At 39.4% G+C, this 18,331-nt stretch overlaps 1 protein-coding gene across 5 annotated transcripts in view; it reads right to left on the reverse strand.

Annotated features, from left to right (window-relative positions):
- Nucleotides 1–1,389: 1,389 nt before the first annotated feature.
- GPR63 (G protein-coupled receptor 63) overlaps nucleotides 1,390–18,331 on the reverse strand; it is a 31,980-nt gene continuing 15,038 nt past the window's right edge. Inside the window, exons 2-6 of one of the 5 annotated variants that reach the window (XM_037392473.1) lie at nucleotides 15,009–15,086; nucleotides 10,217–10,294; nucleotides 5,602–6,989; nucleotides 3,787–3,938; nucleotides 1,390–3,495 (exon numbers count right to left, since the gene is read on the reverse strand). In XM_037392473.1, the coding sequence (XP_037248370.1) occupies nucleotides 3,788–3,938; nucleotides 5,602–6,848 (1,398 nt within the window). In that variant the 5' untranslated portion in view covers nucleotides 6,849–6,989; nucleotides 10,217–10,294; nucleotides 15,009–15,086 and the 3' untranslated portion in view covers nucleotides 1,390–3,495; nucleotide 3,787. Of the gene's footprint in view, nucleotides 3,939–4,278; nucleotides 6,990–10,216; nucleotides 10,295–15,008; nucleotides 15,087–18,331 lie in introns of those variants that run through there. The other 4 variants (XM_037392477.1, XM_037392474.1, XM_037392472.1 and 1 more) reach the window with 4 other exon arrangements.

Below are 18,331 nucleotides of genomic sequence, written 5' to 3' on the forward strand. Positions count from 1 at the left end.
AAAACATCCATAACTCCATTTTCAAAACAAACATCAGCTCTGTAAGGGGTGCTTAGGAAGTATCACCCGTTACAACTCCCACTTTCCTCCACCACACAGTGCAGTCACGGGCTTAGGGCTCTTTCCCACCTCCTACCCAAGCTGAGCTGTGATTGCCTTCCCGAATGCCATTTTTGCTTGAGAGGAAGCTGTAGGAACTTTTGTTCTGGTGGATGCTCACTGGCAGGTCCTGTGCCCAGGGGACTGGGAGACACAAGTCAGCTAAGGGATTCTCATTCAGCCATGAATTAGCTATGGGCTGTTGTAACTTCGGTTGCTGAAAGAGGGAGGTGGAATAAAACCTGTAATGCCACTGGGGATAAAACCAGAATCCTGCACTAGTGGCAAGTCTACACGGTCCTGTAACAGCTCTTCCCTCACACCCCTATCTTCTAACCAAAGCCAGTGAAACTCCCCCTCGGCCCTTCAGGCAGTCCCAACTGCACTCGAGGTGGGAGGCAGTGGCACTAGGTACAAGAGGCTTGCGGGCCGCACAGCTTCTCCAGGCACCCCCACCTCCTCCTGCCATCAGCACCAGTGTCCCCTCCACCACCGCTGCCTGCTGCAACACAGCAGCACAGAAGGTGCTACCTCGTGAAGGTGGGGGGGACCAGAAGAGAAGGGAGAAAAAAAGTGGTTGTTGCAGAGGTATGGGAAAGGAGTCTCAAGATGAGGCAGGTGGGCAGTGGAGCAAGGCCATTCCCAACTGGAAATACCCATTCCCTCTCAGGCGCTCTTTAAGGACATGTCTTGGTTCTTTTTCATTTCAAGAAATTACTCCAGCAGAATTTCTGCTAGATCATTAACAAGCTGAAAAACTTCCCCAAAACAGCCAAGATGCTGAACATTTTTCATTCTACTAATATGGGGAATAATCCATCACATACAAACATGCAGCACTTGAATCATAAAGGTCACTTTCTTGTGTTGAAATGAATCATGCCATGCAGTAGCACTGCCTGTTTTATTTATTGCACAATAAGATGTGCAATACAAAAAAAGATCTTAATTACTCAGTCCTAGGTAAAAGGTAGTACACCCAGTTCAGGCAGTATTTTTAGAAAAGTTATTTTCTCTTTAGGCTTTCTCTCTCTTTTGCTGGATATTATTTCATTTTGATTTAGATATACTGACACATCTCTACCCCAATGTCTCAGAAAAGACCATTCTGAAAAATTCTTTAAATGAGAAACATTTTGGATTAAACAAACCCATGTAAATCAGGCAAACAATCTTTGTTATTTAATATACAGATAAACAAAGTGTTTGAAACTATGAAGCTGGACATTAAATCCAAGAAACCTGCGAATGCACAAAGATAGAGCAATTCTATAGACTTTTGCTACATTTTTTTTGAGAATGTTCATGTTTATTTTTTCTTTTTTTGTTGTTTTTGTTTTTCAGGTATTTTCACAGGTGTAATATATACAAAAAAGAGACAATGCCATTCTACTTAACACCTTGTTTTCAAACAGTAATTCAAAGTTTATCCACATCAGAAAATGATTACTCCTCAAAAAATTATCAAACCAGTTCATAATGGCAAAGTAGTGGCTCCTGGAAAACTGGGCTTAAGAATTTCACCATTCCAACTACAACAAATTTGTGCTCTGAATTTTTATTTTTCACACAAAAATAAATCAAACTCTCTTTAAAGGAGGGCATTGTTGAATGACTTGAGAATTACAAATCTCAAACGGTTGCAGAAAGACTGCTGAAATCTTACAGTTGTTTATGCATATGCCCAAATAAAAGAAAATATGAAAGCATTAAGCATATAAGTGGAAAATAAAAATCATAACAGAAAGCAGTAAGAGGTAAAACAATTTTCTTCTCTATATACATAAATATTCTTACATGAGAAACAAGTGTCAAAAATACACAACTTTGAGTACAAAAGAACCATTTTAGCAATAGATTTGTACAAATGAGACTTGTGTAAGCAGCATGCTTTGACACAATGAATTAAACTGCAACATAATTCAAAATACATTCATTTCAATCCTCCATACCAAAGATTTCTGAAAATGTAACACGAGGGGATACACTTTAGTAACAAGTATCATTTCTGGAGAAGAAGAAAATTATAATTGCCCCGTAGAATCAAGAAGGATCTATTTCAGTTTGTAAAATCCTTGGTCTTGCTCAAAGTCAACCCCAGTAAGATGCCTCAGTAGCCCCAGTCCTGCCAACACATATGTGTTTTAACATTATAAATGTTAGCAAGGTTATGCTGATCTTGGCAAGATCACAGACAGTAAGACTGAGCAGTTTAGCAGCCTTCCAACTTGGTCCTAGGACTTCAGCTGTCATTATCAAGGCACTGCTCTAAAGACAGTATATTAGACACAACAGCCCAAATGGTTCTGGTAAATACACAATTACTGTGGGGATACCTTTATGTCACCTTGTTTCTGGTTTTTTGTTGGTTTGGTTTTTTTTTTTTTGAATGCTCCTTTGTACACTGTACGCTCTGATCACTGCTAAAGCCTGATAACTGTGAATATTGTAACACCGTCTAAGTCACCTCTGAGTCTGGGCCACACAATTTGAGTTTCTTTTCTCCAAGTATCAGTAGATGCAGCTCTGAGCAGAAACCTTGTTACAGTCAGTGTAAACAAACTAAATTATCAAGACAAATTAACTTATTTTGATGTTTGAGTTTTCTACTTCGCAGCCAGTACTTACTTACTGGAGATTATGAAATCCCCACAAAATGCTTTCCCCTCCCGCTTCAGGAAAGTAATTTCACTAACTTTCCTGTATTACTCATCTTATTTCCTTCTCGAATTACCATGTTTTATGATGTTCATTCAAACCTCTTACATTATAGCTCCGGAAGACAGCAAAAATACCTGTTCCTGCCATCTGAGACAGTGTATGCTCTCACTCTATTACACTAGCTCTAAGCACAATTTTGCTGCTTTCAGAGATAAACCGGCATGACAGCTCTGAAACAGAAAACATGTACTAACCAGTAGTCCTGCTATCAATGTAAATGTAATTGAGAAATAAAAGCTGTACTGCAAAGACACGCTGAAACACTTTTTTACAGTGGAACTCCTTTACTGTCTGTCATTTTGTTCAGAAAAATCCATACAAGCATCAGTGAAGTTGACAAGGAATGGAAAGCAGACATCAGTAACATTGTCACTGCCTGGGTGCCTTTACATGTAACCCACAATCTCAGCTAGCAGCTTTTTTAAAAAAAATGAAGTTACTAAATTAAAATCTGTCCCTTTTATACTCCTAAAATTTAAATATTGCCAACATTTTTACAGATAGTTATTGATGAGAACAACAGAGGTAACTATTAAATAAGTTCTTCGCTGAAGACCTCAATAAAATCTGGTGTGTAAATGTTTAGTTGGCCTCAGGAAGCAAGCAGTCCCTCAATATCCATACAGAACAGTCCATTTCCTTCATACACCTATCTATGTGTATGAAGGAAATACCCTGTGGATACATAGAAATAGACAAAATTGATATTATTTTATTTTTAGGTACAAGAACAATGAAGAGGTCCCCGTGCTTTTGGGTACTGAAGGGGAGATGGAAGCAAGAGAAGCCCAAACCCTAGCCCTGGCTGATAACGTTTGTTGTAGATTAATCCTCCTGTACCTGGTTACAGACAGCCTCAAAAAGCCCACTGCAAGGATGCCCGAATTCTGTGGGCATTCTCCCCCAGCCCAAGAGCAACTGGAGATGTCACTTCAAAGCCCAAACCTAAGTCTTAATTTTACTTACCTCACATTAAATATGCATTTAGCTGATTGAAAAATAAAATAAAAGTATCTGAGTCATCAAGGAAAACCTTTGCCTTTCTGCTTTCCAGGCAGGTGCTGAGATAAACATTAATCAGAAAGGTGGTCTGGCATTTCAGAGAGACAAGCAGATGCCTAATAGATGAGAACAGCAAAGTAAACCCTTAAGGCAGCAGGCACCACAGGGGAAAAGGGGCAACAAAAAAAAAAAATCACTGTAAAGTAGTATCAGAAGGAAAAGGGGAATTTGCCTTACTTATCTAGCAAATTCTGCTGGCCAACTGTTATAAGGGGTAACGGCTTTAAACTGAAAAAGGATAGATTTAGATTAGATGTAACAAATAAATTCTTCACTATGAGGGTGTGAGGCAGTGGCACAGGTTGCCCAGAGAAGCTGTGGATGCCCCATCCCTGGAATGTCCAAGGCCAGGCTGGATGGGGCTTTGAGCAGCCTGGTCTAGTGGGAGGTGTCCCTGCCCGTGGCAGGGGGGTTGGAACTAGATGATCTTTAAAGTCCCTACCAACCCAAATCATTCTATGATTCTATGATTATCAGTTTATGGTTTTGGTCTAATACTTAAACTGGAAAACAAGCAAGTTGAGTAATTGCAGGAGGAAAAAAAAAAAAAATCCTACATAGACTAAGTCCTAGACCCAACTATGATTCATGCGCTATTTTTGTTTGCTGGTTTACCCTACTATTTCTAATTCTATCCCAATGAATGCTTGACAGCATGATTTCAGCAGTGTAGAGCACATCTAGCCTTATACAAGCCTCAAGCAGAAACACCATTACACCAACACAATGTAAATTGTAGGTCTGAAGTCACAATTTCAGATAGGCCTTCAGTCACACCATCACGTTTGGATAGCTTGTAACAGCCTAAAGTAAGAGCTACAGCCACCCTTTCCCCCTGTGACAATTTTCACGTGACCTCTATTTTTCTAAATCTTGTGTTAGCCTAAAACTCAGGACATGGTATTTTCATTGCTTTCTTTCCCTTTCATTCCTCCATTTTCTCCTTCCAACTCCCCTGATAACTGAGCAGTTAATATTACTTCTGATCAATTGTTAGAAAAAAGCAAATCTATGACTGTACGTGTAGTTATACCAACATAAATTGCCCTCCTAGAGCTTACATGGGTCTTTCATTGAAATTTACCAATATAACAAATAAATATTAATAATAATAATAATACCCCTTCAATACAGAACAAAATATTCCAATGAACAATGCCTATAGTAAATTTTGTAAAGTGCACAAAAATATTAATGGCAATATTAAAAAAAAGGAAAAAGTTTTCTGGTGTTACCATGAAAACTTCTGTTAAAATTAAATAGAAGTAATCTAATGAGACTTTTTGGCTCTAATATATTGGCAGAGAGCAGCAACATTTTTCAGAAAAATTACACCAACTAAATATACTGTATCTTAGCAGCATAAAAAGTCCCTACAATTCAATGCAATTGCAGGCCTAGTAAGCATGAACCTGACAAAGTGTTACAAATGCAGTTTCCATTTAAAAGAATGGATTTCCATGGAATCCTAGAGGTAACATTTGTTATTTTGTTTACATTGTGTTCTGGTAGTAAACCTAACTATAACAAATCACTTTCCCTCCCTCTGTCTTTCCTCCCAAAATTGCACAGAGAACTGGAAAATTTAATCAAGTTATAAAATATGGCCACACTGAAGAGGCCACACTAAACAAAAGAAAATTCAACCTAAAGCCTAAAAACAAATAAACCCAGAAAATAACAATCATTGTCAAACAACCGCAGCTTCATACTACTGACCGATGCTCCCCACACACATAGATGGCACTGGGTCGAATGCGCCGCCTTGTATGGCCAGGTAGCTGTGGCAAAAACTTGAAGTATTTGGGCATCAAGTCCAAGCACGCATCATGAAACTTCTTAATCCTCCAGTAGTAAATCAGCGGGTTCAGTGCAGACTTGAGGTAGCAGAGCCAAAGGAGCCAAGTGCTTATCTCAAAAAAGTTGTGCTTGTAGTAGAAGTGGCTGTTGAATGTGGCAATAAGGCTGTAAGTGGTGAAGGGCGCCCAACAGACTATGAAGACAAGGAACAAAATCAAGATGGTTGTGAAGGCACGAGTTTTAAAGCTCATATCAATATTCATCTGAAAAGGTCTCTGTAAGCTCATGAGACCAAGTTTGCTGGCCTGGCTGAGGCATATGCTATCAGGGTGGCTGTGGATACGAACTGCATTGTGGCGGACGGTGTTGAGTATGCCCATAAAAGAATACAGCATTATCAGGAATGGAATAAAAAAAGAAATTAGCAAGATAACTATTACGTAGGCTCGGTAACCTGGGCTTGTAGAGTAGCCAAAAACACACTGAGGTGCTCTCGAGGGTATCTGCAGATTAGGATTCCCTACTGATAACGGAAAAGCAACGACAAAGGATACCACCCAGGAAATCGCAATGAGAATCTTTGCACGGTAAGGGTTCAGTTTATCTTGCCTCTGAACTATGATAAGAAATCGATCAATACTAATAATAAGAAGAATGGCTACCCCTTCTATGACAAAAAGCCAGAAGAACATGGCAGAGACTCTGCAAAATATATCCCCAAAAATCCACTGAGTGGTAATGATTGTTATCAAAGCAAAAGGCATGTTCAGCACTGCCAGCAGCATGTCGGCAAAAGCCAGGCTTGCTAAGAGGATGTTAATTGCAGATCGCATCGCTGCCTTCTGGTAGACCATGAGGCAGACAACAAAGTTTCCAAGGAATGAAACCAAAAGGATAAATATCATAGCAGCAGAAAGAATGATCTGGAGTGGCAAACTCAAGCTCCTGAAAACTTCTTGAGATGGCAGGATAGCTGTAGCGTTTACCAGGAAAGTACTTCTCTCAGTGGTGAGCACCACACCTGAACTATATCTCAATGGCTGTGTTGTGCCACTATGAAGCAAGAACTGGGGAGTGGTAAAATTTGTATAGGCATTTTCATAAACAATAAAAGTAGCATTTGAGGTCCCAGAGTGGGCCAGCGTCAACATTGCTGAGAAAACCATTGCTTCAAGAAAAATGAAAGCAGAACCAAAGGTCTTCAAGGCATTTCATTTTGTTCTGGCGGTATCTTATTCCTGGTCATTTAACAAATCAAAATTCAGCGTCTGAAATCAAAGTTCTTAAAATCATGTCAGTATTTCCATCTGAAAAAGAAAGAAATTTAAAGAAACAAAGTAAGACTCTTTGAAACCAATGGGAAGCAAATGATCACTTCTCTTTCCTTAATGACAAAAGGATCCTGAACACATAATTACACTTCAGGCTGACACAATTTACTTAAGCACCAGTCACAGGAGTCTCATAGGTGGTCTTTTTCTCATAGGTATTGTTCCTGTAGTCTTGCTGATACTGTACAACACTCTCACTCACCAAGCTTTTTCTACTATAACCAGGACCGGAACACATTTGTGTTTGAAAACAAACTTTATGCATAAAGAGTTAAAAAAATCAAATCAGTATCTTCATTCAAACGTCCTAATCTTTAAACTAACTTCATGATTTTGTTTTGAAATTGCCTATGGCTGAAAACTTTTATAACATTTTCAAATAGCTTAAATAGGTAGACTTTTCAGTGCTTACCAAACAGGCAGATAGGCGATATTATCTAAGCTATGCTACACAATACAGAATCCTTGGTTCCATATCAGTCAGCAACAGCAGATGCCTCAGGGAAAACATGTGAAACATCCTAACCTGTTATTAATTAGTAAACAACTCGTCCACAGGACTAAAGTATTTCTCAATTTGTTTCATTTAGTGACTGACTCATATCAAGGTGCAGGCAACTAATTCTTCTTTAGTCACTACAACACTTCCCTTGCAGCAAGCTTTCCTGCTTTCACTGGTCTAGATACGTCTTTGTTAATTCATCTTGGTATCCCACATAATTTAACCGTGTGCACCCTCTTTTCCCTTGTAAATCTAATGCTTAGAAGCTCTGTGAAACTCCCGTCCTCATTGTTATGCTGATACAATGTTTTTATAGTTTACACTTACTGTCTTCTTGTAATAACATACCACATGTAATAATAGCACACGTGCTGTTCTTATTTATAAAACACAAAGGAGTTGAGAGTTGTCTCCCCTCTTAAGTGCCTAGCTACTCCCCTCTATCTTGGACTATTAAGTTAAACACTCCCAGACTACTGGGGCATCTGATCAAGCTGAAAACCAGAATTCTATGCCCTTTTAAAAAAACAGATCACCACAGCCAGAAACATAAAGTGAGATCCACCTTATTCATTCTGGATCACTGTAACAGTCACTTCAGGCTGTTTCCATGTTTTTAGTCACAAGAGGGATATAGGCATCTTCAGAGGGCAACCCATCCGCTCCATCTCAGCACATGGTGACAAGCTTGTGCTACTAATGAGAAGCTTATGTTTGGTAACACAAATCCTGCCCGCAGTATTTATGCAGGTTCTGTTTAATATCAACATTGGACAAAAGTAAAGGAAGGAAGGAATGCTTTTATGAATTTACACAAGGACCATGTGCTTCGTGAAGGATCAAAAGTTTACTCTTCCCTGGCTAATACTTCAATGAAGAAATGAACTGCAAGACAACAAAATCTAACCTACGTCCCCTGTTTGGACTTCTAGCGATCAGAATGCAAGCCTGCTCAGGCTGCTGCCAGGGATTCATCGAGGACCATCAGCATTATGACCCGCTCCTCTCATTTCGTAGCACAGCTATTCCCTTCCCATCTGCAAGCTCAATCTCAGTAGATGATTTCCCAGTGCCAGACCACCTTCAGCATTTTTTCTGAGAAAAAGGATTAACTGCTCCATCTCCTTTACTTTTCAGTGGTATCATGAAGGGATATTATTATAAATAAATATCCTAATTATATCGAGTCTGTGGTGGGTTGACCCTGGCTGGATGCCAGGTGCCCACCAAAGCCACTCAATAACTCCCCTCCTAAGGTGGACAGGGGAGACAAAATACAACAAAAGCCTCTTGAGTCAAGATAAGGACAGGGAGAGATCACTCAGCAATTACTTTCATGGGCAAAACAGACTCAACTCGGGAGGAAATTAATTCAATTTATTACCAATCAAATCAGAGTAGGATGATGAGAAATACAATCTTAAAACCACCTTCCCCCCACCCCACCCCCTTTTCCCAGGTATAACTTTACTCCAGAATCTCTACCTGCTCCCCACCCAGCAGCACAGGGGGGTGGGGAATGGGGGTTGCAGCCTGTTCATCACACACTGCTGCTGCTGCTGCGCCTTCCTCCTCAAGGACAGCATTCCTCACACTCTTCCCCTGCTCCAATGTGGAGTCCCTCCCACAGGAGACAGTCCTCCATCAACTCATCCAACACGAGTCCTTCCCACAGACTGCAGCTCTTCACAAACTGCTTCAGTATGGGTCCCTTCCACAGGTGTCACAAGTCCTGCCATCAAAACTGCTCCAGCCCAGGCTGCTCTCCCCAGGGGGCCACAAGTCCTGCCAGGAGCCTGCTCCAGCACGGGCTTCCCACAGGGTCACAGTCTCCTTTGGGCATCCCTCTGCTCTGGTCTGGGGTCCTCCACGGGCTGCAGGTGGGTTCCACCGTTAACCTCCATGGGCTGCAGGGACACAGCCTGCCTCACCATGGGCTTCACCATGGGCTGCAGGGGCATCTCTGCTCTAGAGCCTGCAGCACCTCCTCCCTTCTTCTGCACTGACCCGGGTGTGTGCGGCTTGTTGCTCTCACATGGTCTCACACCTCTCTCCAGCTGCAATTGCTGTTGTGCGGTAACTTTTCCCCCTTCTTATATATGTTATCCCCATGGTGCCACCACCATCGCTGATGGGCTCAGCATTGGCCAGTGGTGGGTCCATCTTGGAGCTGGACAGAACTGGGTCTATTGGCCACAGCAGAAGCTTCTAGCAGCTTCTCCTAGAAGACACCCCTGTAGCACATGCACACACACCGAAACTGCCATGCAAACCCAAAACAGTCATACAAAACCCACTTTCTAGAGGTCTTCCTGCTTAAATGGGAGGAAATGTCACAATTTTCTATTTTATCCTATTATATTTCAAAGATTGTTAAACTCAGCAAGAGTATACTAAGCTATGTACATTGACATTTTGCAAAAACGCTGACTTCTGTCAACTTTTTCTAGACTTTCTCTCCATTCTCTTCCTTTCATTTTTATTTTACAGTAACTCTTCTAGAGGAAACCTCAATGTTAATTACAGGCTAAAGCATATAGAGCAGCTAAAACTCTTCTTTCTTTGGTCTTTATAAACCTTTCCGTTACTAGTCTTCTTAACATATCTGTTAGAATAAGATCTGTAAACAACAGCAGAAAGGTTAACACACCTTTCCAGGATAAAGAAACAAGGACTTAGACAACAAACATGAAAATCTCACCCAAAGTTCCACCAAGGTTTATGACTCTGCAAGCCAAGCACACTGAAGAGGGAAGGAAGCTGTAGAGTTCTGCAGGGACTGAAAAAGAGCATTAATTCAACAAATAATTCTGCATTTAAAATCATGAAGTACAGAAAATTAGATCCCCAGGGCAGTATATTTTAGAGCTCTGTAAGCAATAAGCCAGCAAAGGTAACTTGCATTTCTGATTGGTTTTGACAAGGTCTCTTCACCAAGGCTCTAAAAAAACCTAATCTGCCACTAGATAAATGTAAAGCCCTCCCACAAACAATGATCAGTTTAAAATAGGAAACAAAAGGAGCAGTTTGTTTTGCCATGAAAAAAGGTCACTAGGAATGATCCTACAATGAAAATCTATACTGTCGTTCACGATCTTCAACCTATAGGGGAGAAGAGGGAAATGTGAAACCACTACATTTGCTGATGATGAACATGAACTGTTTTTCAGAACAATTTAAGAAAAACAAAGGTCAACTCTAAACAGGTACAGAGGGATCTCATGACAGTTAGCGACAAGCTAACAGTGCCAGATAAAATTTGGTGTTTAGAGTTAAAGCTGTCCATGTATAGAAAAAAAGTTGTCTGCACAGTAACAGATGCTAAACCAATGATTACCATCCATTTTTTTAGTCTGCTCTATGAAAACATCAGCCAAGTGTTCAGAATCGTTAGCAAAGAAACCAAGAAGAAAACCTACATACACTGGATATTTATATATGCTGCCTGCTACAATACACATCCATGGCATCTGTTATCTTCAGTAGTATGTCCAGTTCTGCTCCACCTGTTCTTTATTTAAAATTGACTGAAAAAAAGCTATCATTGAGGTCTACAGAATTATTAGTGGCTCAGGGAAAGTGCTGTCTTTCGTAAGAATAGGAAAAGCCAAAGGAATCACAAGATCACAGAATAGTTGAGGTTGGTCTAAAGGTCATCTTGTCCAACCCCCTGCTCAAGCAGGAACACAGAGAGTCAGTTGCCCAGGACCATGTCTAGATGGCTTTTGAGTATCTCCAAGGATGGAAACTCCACAATGTCTCTGGGCAACCTGTGCCAATGCTTGGTCACCCTCACAGGGGGGAAAAAAAGTGTTTCCTGATGTTCAGAGGGAACCTCCTGTGTTTCAGTTTGTGCCCATCACCTCTGGTCATGCCACTGGGCTCCACTGAAAAGAGCCTGGCTCTGTCCTCTTTGCCCCCTCCCTTCAGATATGTCTATGCATTAGTAAGATCCCCCTGAGCCTTCTCTGTTCCAGGCTGAACAGTCCTAGCTCTCTCAGCCTTTCCTCACAGAAAAGATGCTCCAGTCTCTACATCATCTTTGTAGCCCTTCACTAGACTCTCTCCAGTATGTCTCTTCATGTCTCTCGAACCCAGAAGCCAGAACTGGAAATTATTATTTCACAATTAATTGTGAAAATACTTGCCACAGGATGCTGTGGATGCAATAAAGCTTCTGTGGATTTAGAAGGCAACTTAGGAGGTATTTCACATGATCTTTATATAGATGTCCATGTCAGGAAGAGGTAAACCACCCTCATGAAGCACCTATCTCCCTCTGCTGACCGCAAAGGGTACATGGCCATCTGATTTGATGACATTTTGAGCACATACATGCAATTACTTGACTAACTAAATATATACAACAGAATTTGCTCACTTAGGTTAAGTTTAAAGTTCTTTAAACATATTTATGACATAAAATTTTCTACAGTATGAAGCTCAGCAGAGCCTTAGATAATAACGTGTATCATAAAAGCTCAAAAGAAAAAAAAAAACAAACACCACCAACAAAACCCAACAAAAAACCACAAAAAACCAACTGCAAGTGTTCCAAGGTAAAGAATTCAAGTTTTAGAAAGTACAAATTTATCACAAATTGTCCTTCTAAACAGAAGGAACCAGACAAGGGGAGTAGGAACAAAAGTGTTCTGCACTCTTAATTTAGTCAAAGAGATTGTGCTACCTTACATTTCTCAAGCCGTTAGCATCCAGTATGTAGCAAAGGACAAAGGACTTATAGGTGTCTATAGACTATTCCTAATAAAACCCAGAAAAAGCAACTAAGAAAAATAATCTCATGTATGCTCTCTCACCACCCCAGCTCTCTAAGTGAATACCTACTTGCTATTTCATGTTTCCTCCCCTCTCTGTGAAGCTTGTATGCTTTTCTGTACAGTGTTAAGAGAAGAATAACCTCATGCAAGCTCCTGGACATAGCCAAGTGCTTAAAGTGGGAAGCAAGCATCAGCCATTTGGCTGTTGCATAATTCATCAGTCATATCTTCTTTTCAAGAAGGACGAAAGAGTGAGCGGAGACCAGCTGTTGCAAAGATACCACCTAACCTAGTAAGAGGACTGCAGGCTACGACCCGGGTAGAAAGAAACTCACTGAGTTTCTCACTGAGCTACCATGGTTATTGCTTCCTGATAGTTTCCAGGTAGCACCCTTCCTTGTACTCTTTATCACTCCGAGGTATGAAGTATCTTCATGCACCGCATACTAAATCTGCACTCTCAGATGTGTTTTGGAGTTACAATTATCTAACCTGCAGGCAACTTAGTTACACCCTTTCTTGGCTATCATCTTTTAAAAAAGTGATTGGCAATTCAGCCAATAAATTCAAGAGAAGTCATATACACATTTTTCCCCTTCTTTTTCTTTTTCCTTTTCCCCTACTTAAAGGGCTTCTACCATTAGCATCCACATGATTATTAAACATGTGCCTCAATCCTTCTACCAATCCTTCCAGCTTCCTAAAAGTTACATAAGGATAGAAATACGAACTGAAAGAAGGGGGCCAATAAGATAACTTCACAGCAATTTCCTTCCAGTCCTCCCTCGCTCTTTGAGAAAGACAGATCTTGTAATTCCAAAGCCAGAGTCATTGCCTAACGGCAATCACATAGCTCGTAAATGACAACCATGCTTTGATAGTTTAAATAGGTAAGCTTATTGATGGTCAAAGTACTCAAGCAAGAGGCAGATACCTTTTTGTCACAGCATTCTCACTTTTGAAACATGTACTTTCACTGATTCTTTTCAGATGCAAAAAAGCTTCACACAATCACTTTTTTCCATTTCAGTGCTGAGAATTACTGGGTATGCACATTTTCTCTCAAGCAAGGTTATCACTCATATGCAACTTTCTTTTTATGGAACGTAATAGACACAATTATTTCAATGAAGTACACACTTAAAGCTAAGTAACACACAAATTTCATTCATCAAATATAATTATTGCTAGAACTAAGGTGTCTGTTTTAACAGCTTTTGAAGCTAAAAGGTTTCCATTCAAAATCTGGATACCTCAACCAGAAATAAAAGATCACATCTTAGATGCAAAGCCGGCATCAGTCAAAACCAGTAACTCCAACATAGACAAGGAACAAAACAGTGCTGTAATAACAGTTATGTTTAATGCAGATCAGAACACACTATGAACAGCTGCCAAAATGTTTAATGATCTATTAAACTGATCTGCTAGAAGTAAGCATATTTTCAGTACTGCCCAGCACCAACATTTGGTATTCAGTACACAGAAATTATTCTTATTCAGAAACCTGAAGCTAGCAATGCCTGGTACAGTGATCGCATTTCTTGGGGATGTTTTAAGTGGTCACAAATGGGAAGCTTCTGCATGCTTTATAGCTACTATCAATGGTTTTATTTTGAAGGTAAACTTTGGCAAAACCAATTTTTGCAACATAAAAAAGCATTTAAAAAGCAAAATATGCTTAGGGGAAAATAATAAAATCAACAACAAACATGAAGCCCATGAACTTATTTCGTTTTCAAAAAAAATTACGTGTTGATAGAAAATACTCAAGTATGTGCTCTCTGACACCGCATTATTGTTCAAAACAGTCCAGGACATACTCCCCCCTCAATATGAATTGAGCATCATTTCCTTTGCCATTAAGCAGAAGCAGGAATGTATTGCAATGGAATCCTTTCTGCTAAAGTCAGTGCAAAGAATGAGTCAGAGCATAAATCAGCAGGGACAACATTCTTACTCACCTAACTGTTCCTCCTAAAAGGAACTAGCAGTTTTCAGTGTTAATACCTATTTACATATCCTAAATTGAAACTAATCAACTACACTGCATGAGTAGATGACCCATAAAACTATTCACAAGAGGCATTAGTTTAATTTAGGAAATTTTCCTTTTTTCCGCTCTATAAACACTACTATGGCAATTTTCATAGGGAAGTATTGTCAGAAACAGCCACCTCTGCTTTGGGTCATTAAGTACAACTAATTGCCCTCTTGAGTATATTTCTTTCTGTCCTTAATTCAGAGCACCATTAACTGTCGAGAAATGTCAGCCATGGGAACCATTATTACTATTCTAAACCACAAATATGCAAAATGTAAAGAATAAATCTATTTTCTTAGCTCCTTGGAAAAATCATGTTCTCAATTTGTAGATCATGTGAAAGGACTTAGGCAGTTCTAGGTTCATTTCTAGTACTGTCACAATATTCTCCCTTACTTCTAACTCTCTCACTGTTCAATGGTCATTAACCATATTCATGCTGAAGAGCTAACTGAATACTGTAGTACCTAGAACAGTAAACATTGAAAATACTATTTAAAACATAATTGAAAACACATTCTTTTAATTCATAGTCTCCACCTAATTACTAACATACAAGCTGGAAGCTTCCTAAATGCTTGCCTTCTGAAATTTTAAGTGGACCTTTGGATTATACATGCAATCACTACCTCAGTTTGACAAATAAAAATAATTAAAAAAGCATAGCATACCAATCCAGACAGGCTCCCATGAAAAGCAGGAATCAGAAGTCATCTTGTGCTGTTCTGTTCAGCACCTTTCCAAATAACCTGTCAAAAAACAAAAAAAGTTGGTGACATACACACAAGGGAGGACAAGACCAGAATCGCAGAAGTTTTTCCTGTAATAAAACCTTATTTTTATTGGGTGAGGTAGAATATGCCATGTTTCCTAACAAAAGACAGATCACATGCCCCTTTCTTGCAGAAGGTATAGACTTTAGGCACAACTAAGGCATCAACATTTCATCAAGCAAGAGAGATCCTCAGCTATCGCACCTGTGGAGCATAAGAATCTCACCATTTAATATTCACATTTGCCAGGACTGGAGTAACATATTGTTTTAGATCTCATTCATATCCATTTATTTAATCTGTAGACAAGCACACAGAGTTAGCTTCCCTAAGTCGTACTGGATCTATTAAAATACGTGCTTAGTATGTATTTTATCATCAGGATCCTATCCTGGTCTTCAGACCCCCAAAGTCTCTCAAAAAAAATGTCATTTAAATCCACAGGGTGCTACTGAATATCACAAAAAGGCTGAATAATTTTCCCCAAATGGCAAAGATACCAGCATAACAGTATCAGAAAAACAAAGGGCAAGTAAACGGGTCTTAAGAGGAAGAATAAACTGTGAAAGTTTCACTGCAGGATCTCAGCACTTCCTTTATGTGCTCTTGCACCCAATCAATCATCAGCACACCGCTATTATGCCTCAAGTAGGCCCAGTTTACAGAAATCATTTTAGCTAACATAGCTAAAAAGCTGTATATTTCAGCATGACATACCTGTCGTTAACAGAGAACATAAATTTTCAGTGTAGCTTTTCAATATAGCCTCAGAAGGAAGCCCAAAAATTTCATTGAGCTTTGAAAGCTGTGTTTATGTCACACTAAAAGATCCCAGTGACTTGATTTATTTATGAATATTGTTTATATATAAAAATCAAAAGAACAAAGACACGGGACACAGACACCTTCACATGCCAGTTTTTAAAAGGCTACACAACTTTTAATTTCTGCCAGAAGCAGCTTTTGGAACATCTAATAGTCACCTCCACACTAGAGGAAAAGACGCTGGGATCCTTCAGGAGCAAGTTTCTAAAAAAATGCCATACACAGAGGTTGGAGGACAAACCAGCCAATGAGTTTACAACAACCTTCTACAAGGCAATCAGTAAGAACACACTGTACTTTAAGACCACTCATAATCTCCCGTTTCCTCCAACCATTTCAGTGTGAAATTTCCAGAACCAACTTAACACAGACTTCAAACACCCAAAACATAAGACCCAGTCTGCCAGACCGATGCCTGCTGAGAAATCTGCCTTCTGCAGAACAAACCCATTATCTAGCCACAATGGATGTCAGTGTCTGAAAGATTTTTCTGATAACGTATTAATACAAATTGTTTTCCATTAGCACAAAAATCTTTACATTTATTCCACTGAACAAGGTAGGAAGCAAAAATACAAGTATCAGATTTTGTTATGTATAAAAGAGATAAAATGTAGCCATTAGATTATTACAGACTTTCACTACTTGGTTTGTTCCCTCTTTAGTGAGATAAGTATTAATAAACTGTTAACTTTCCCTCTTAGGCTTCTGAAGTGTCAAAGCAGCAAGTAAGTTTGCAAGCAGTCAGAGAACTGCCAGGGACTAGGACGGATTAAATACAGCAACAACCTGTCAGATCTTCCCACCAGACAAGCACATTCCCTGACATGAGAACCATTTCTTCTCTCTACTCATGCGTTTATAGAAAGTATTTCCAACTCATTAAAAGTATCTTTAAAATAAGTTTAGAAAAGCATCCAAAACATCACCATAAACTAGAAAGTTCTTCAAGCCTCTAAGAAGGGAAACAATAAAAGCACTTTTTCAAAGTAAACCTTGACATTTTTACTAAATTTGAGTACCTTGCAGAGCTTTCTCTTGCACTGGGTAAGATTGCTTTACACAGTTTTCTGTTGGCAATCAGGGGTTAATACTGTTCTCATACAACATTCCTTTTTTCCCTAACCATTATAAACGATTAGTCAGGCTTTTTTTTGTAAAAACTGAGGGCGAAAGCTCTGTAACCCTTCACAATTCTGCAATGAAATCTGAATGCAAGGATTCCTGTACTGGTGAGGAGTTCTACTTGTGGGATTACAGCCTTGATGAGATCAGCTTAGAGCTGGCAGAGCTACTGAGAGGGTAGTCCTCACCCCTTCCTCGTTCACTCACTCGTTCCTGAACCCAGCTCCCCAGACCTGAAGCAGAAGAGACTGGACTGAAACAGACCCTGGCAAGGAAATTTAAAAGCTTCACATTTCTGACCTGAAGCTGTGAGATGTTGGGGTACACCAGTCAAGGCAAAAGATCTAGATCTAAGAAGTATTTACATTCAAAACAGTGCTGTGCTATACACAAGAACAGTGCAAAACTTGGAATTACTGATGATCTTACAGGAATTTGCATCTTATTCTGTCTATTTTGATTCCTCAAACCAGGAACTGTCTTTTCCACAGAACTGAAATAGTGGAACTAAAATCACAAAGACCTTCGACACCATTAAACTTAAAAATATTTCCCAGAAGCATTCAGATTACATTAAAGTAATCTTTATTACTTTATTGTAATAGTAAAAAAAAAAAAAAATTTTAAAAAAACATCACATTACATCTTCACAACAGGCAAGAGAAGATCTCAAAAATATTAAATGCTTTCAGCACACCATCGCTTTTCAAATGACTCGTAACTTTTGTTACATACTTCACCAACAGCCCTCTACATCTAGTTTTACCTAGTCCATCACCATTTTTTAGCAAATTCTTTTAACATTTTTTGGGATATTAGAGTCAAACCATGGGCAAAAATAGACTTGAAATACTGAAAGCTTCCATTCTGCACCAAAAAGTCAGTCTATCAGAAAATAGTAGGCAAGTAAAAAAGCCTACTTCAAGTCAGAAAGCTTTAACAGAGTTGTCATAAGGCTATTTTGGCTTTTCAACTAGAGCAACTTCTCTAGTATATTGTCTAATGGAAGACCGAGTTCTGTGAAGATGTTTCACCTTCACATACCATAAGGTAAAGATCTAAAGGCTCCTTGTATTACGTAACTCTTACCTTCTTTGTAGCGCCCAGTACACCCAACATACACTATTGCACTGCTTTCTGCTAAAAACAGGGAAAGATCAATTTTCTTATTTGTCATTAGTTTTGACAACAGCCATTAGCACACAGTCTTCTACCAAAATGCAAGGGCTTACAAAATTCATCTCATAAAAGTGGCAACCCCACCATCAACA

The sequence above is a fragment of the Falco rusticolus genome, chromosome 6, assembly GCF_015220075.1.
Source record: "Falco rusticolus isolate bFalRus1 chromosome 6, bFalRus1.pri, whole genome shotgun sequence".
Classification (NCBI taxonomy): domain Eukaryota; kingdom Metazoa; phylum Chordata; class Aves; order Falconiformes; family Falconidae; genus Falco; species Falco rusticolus.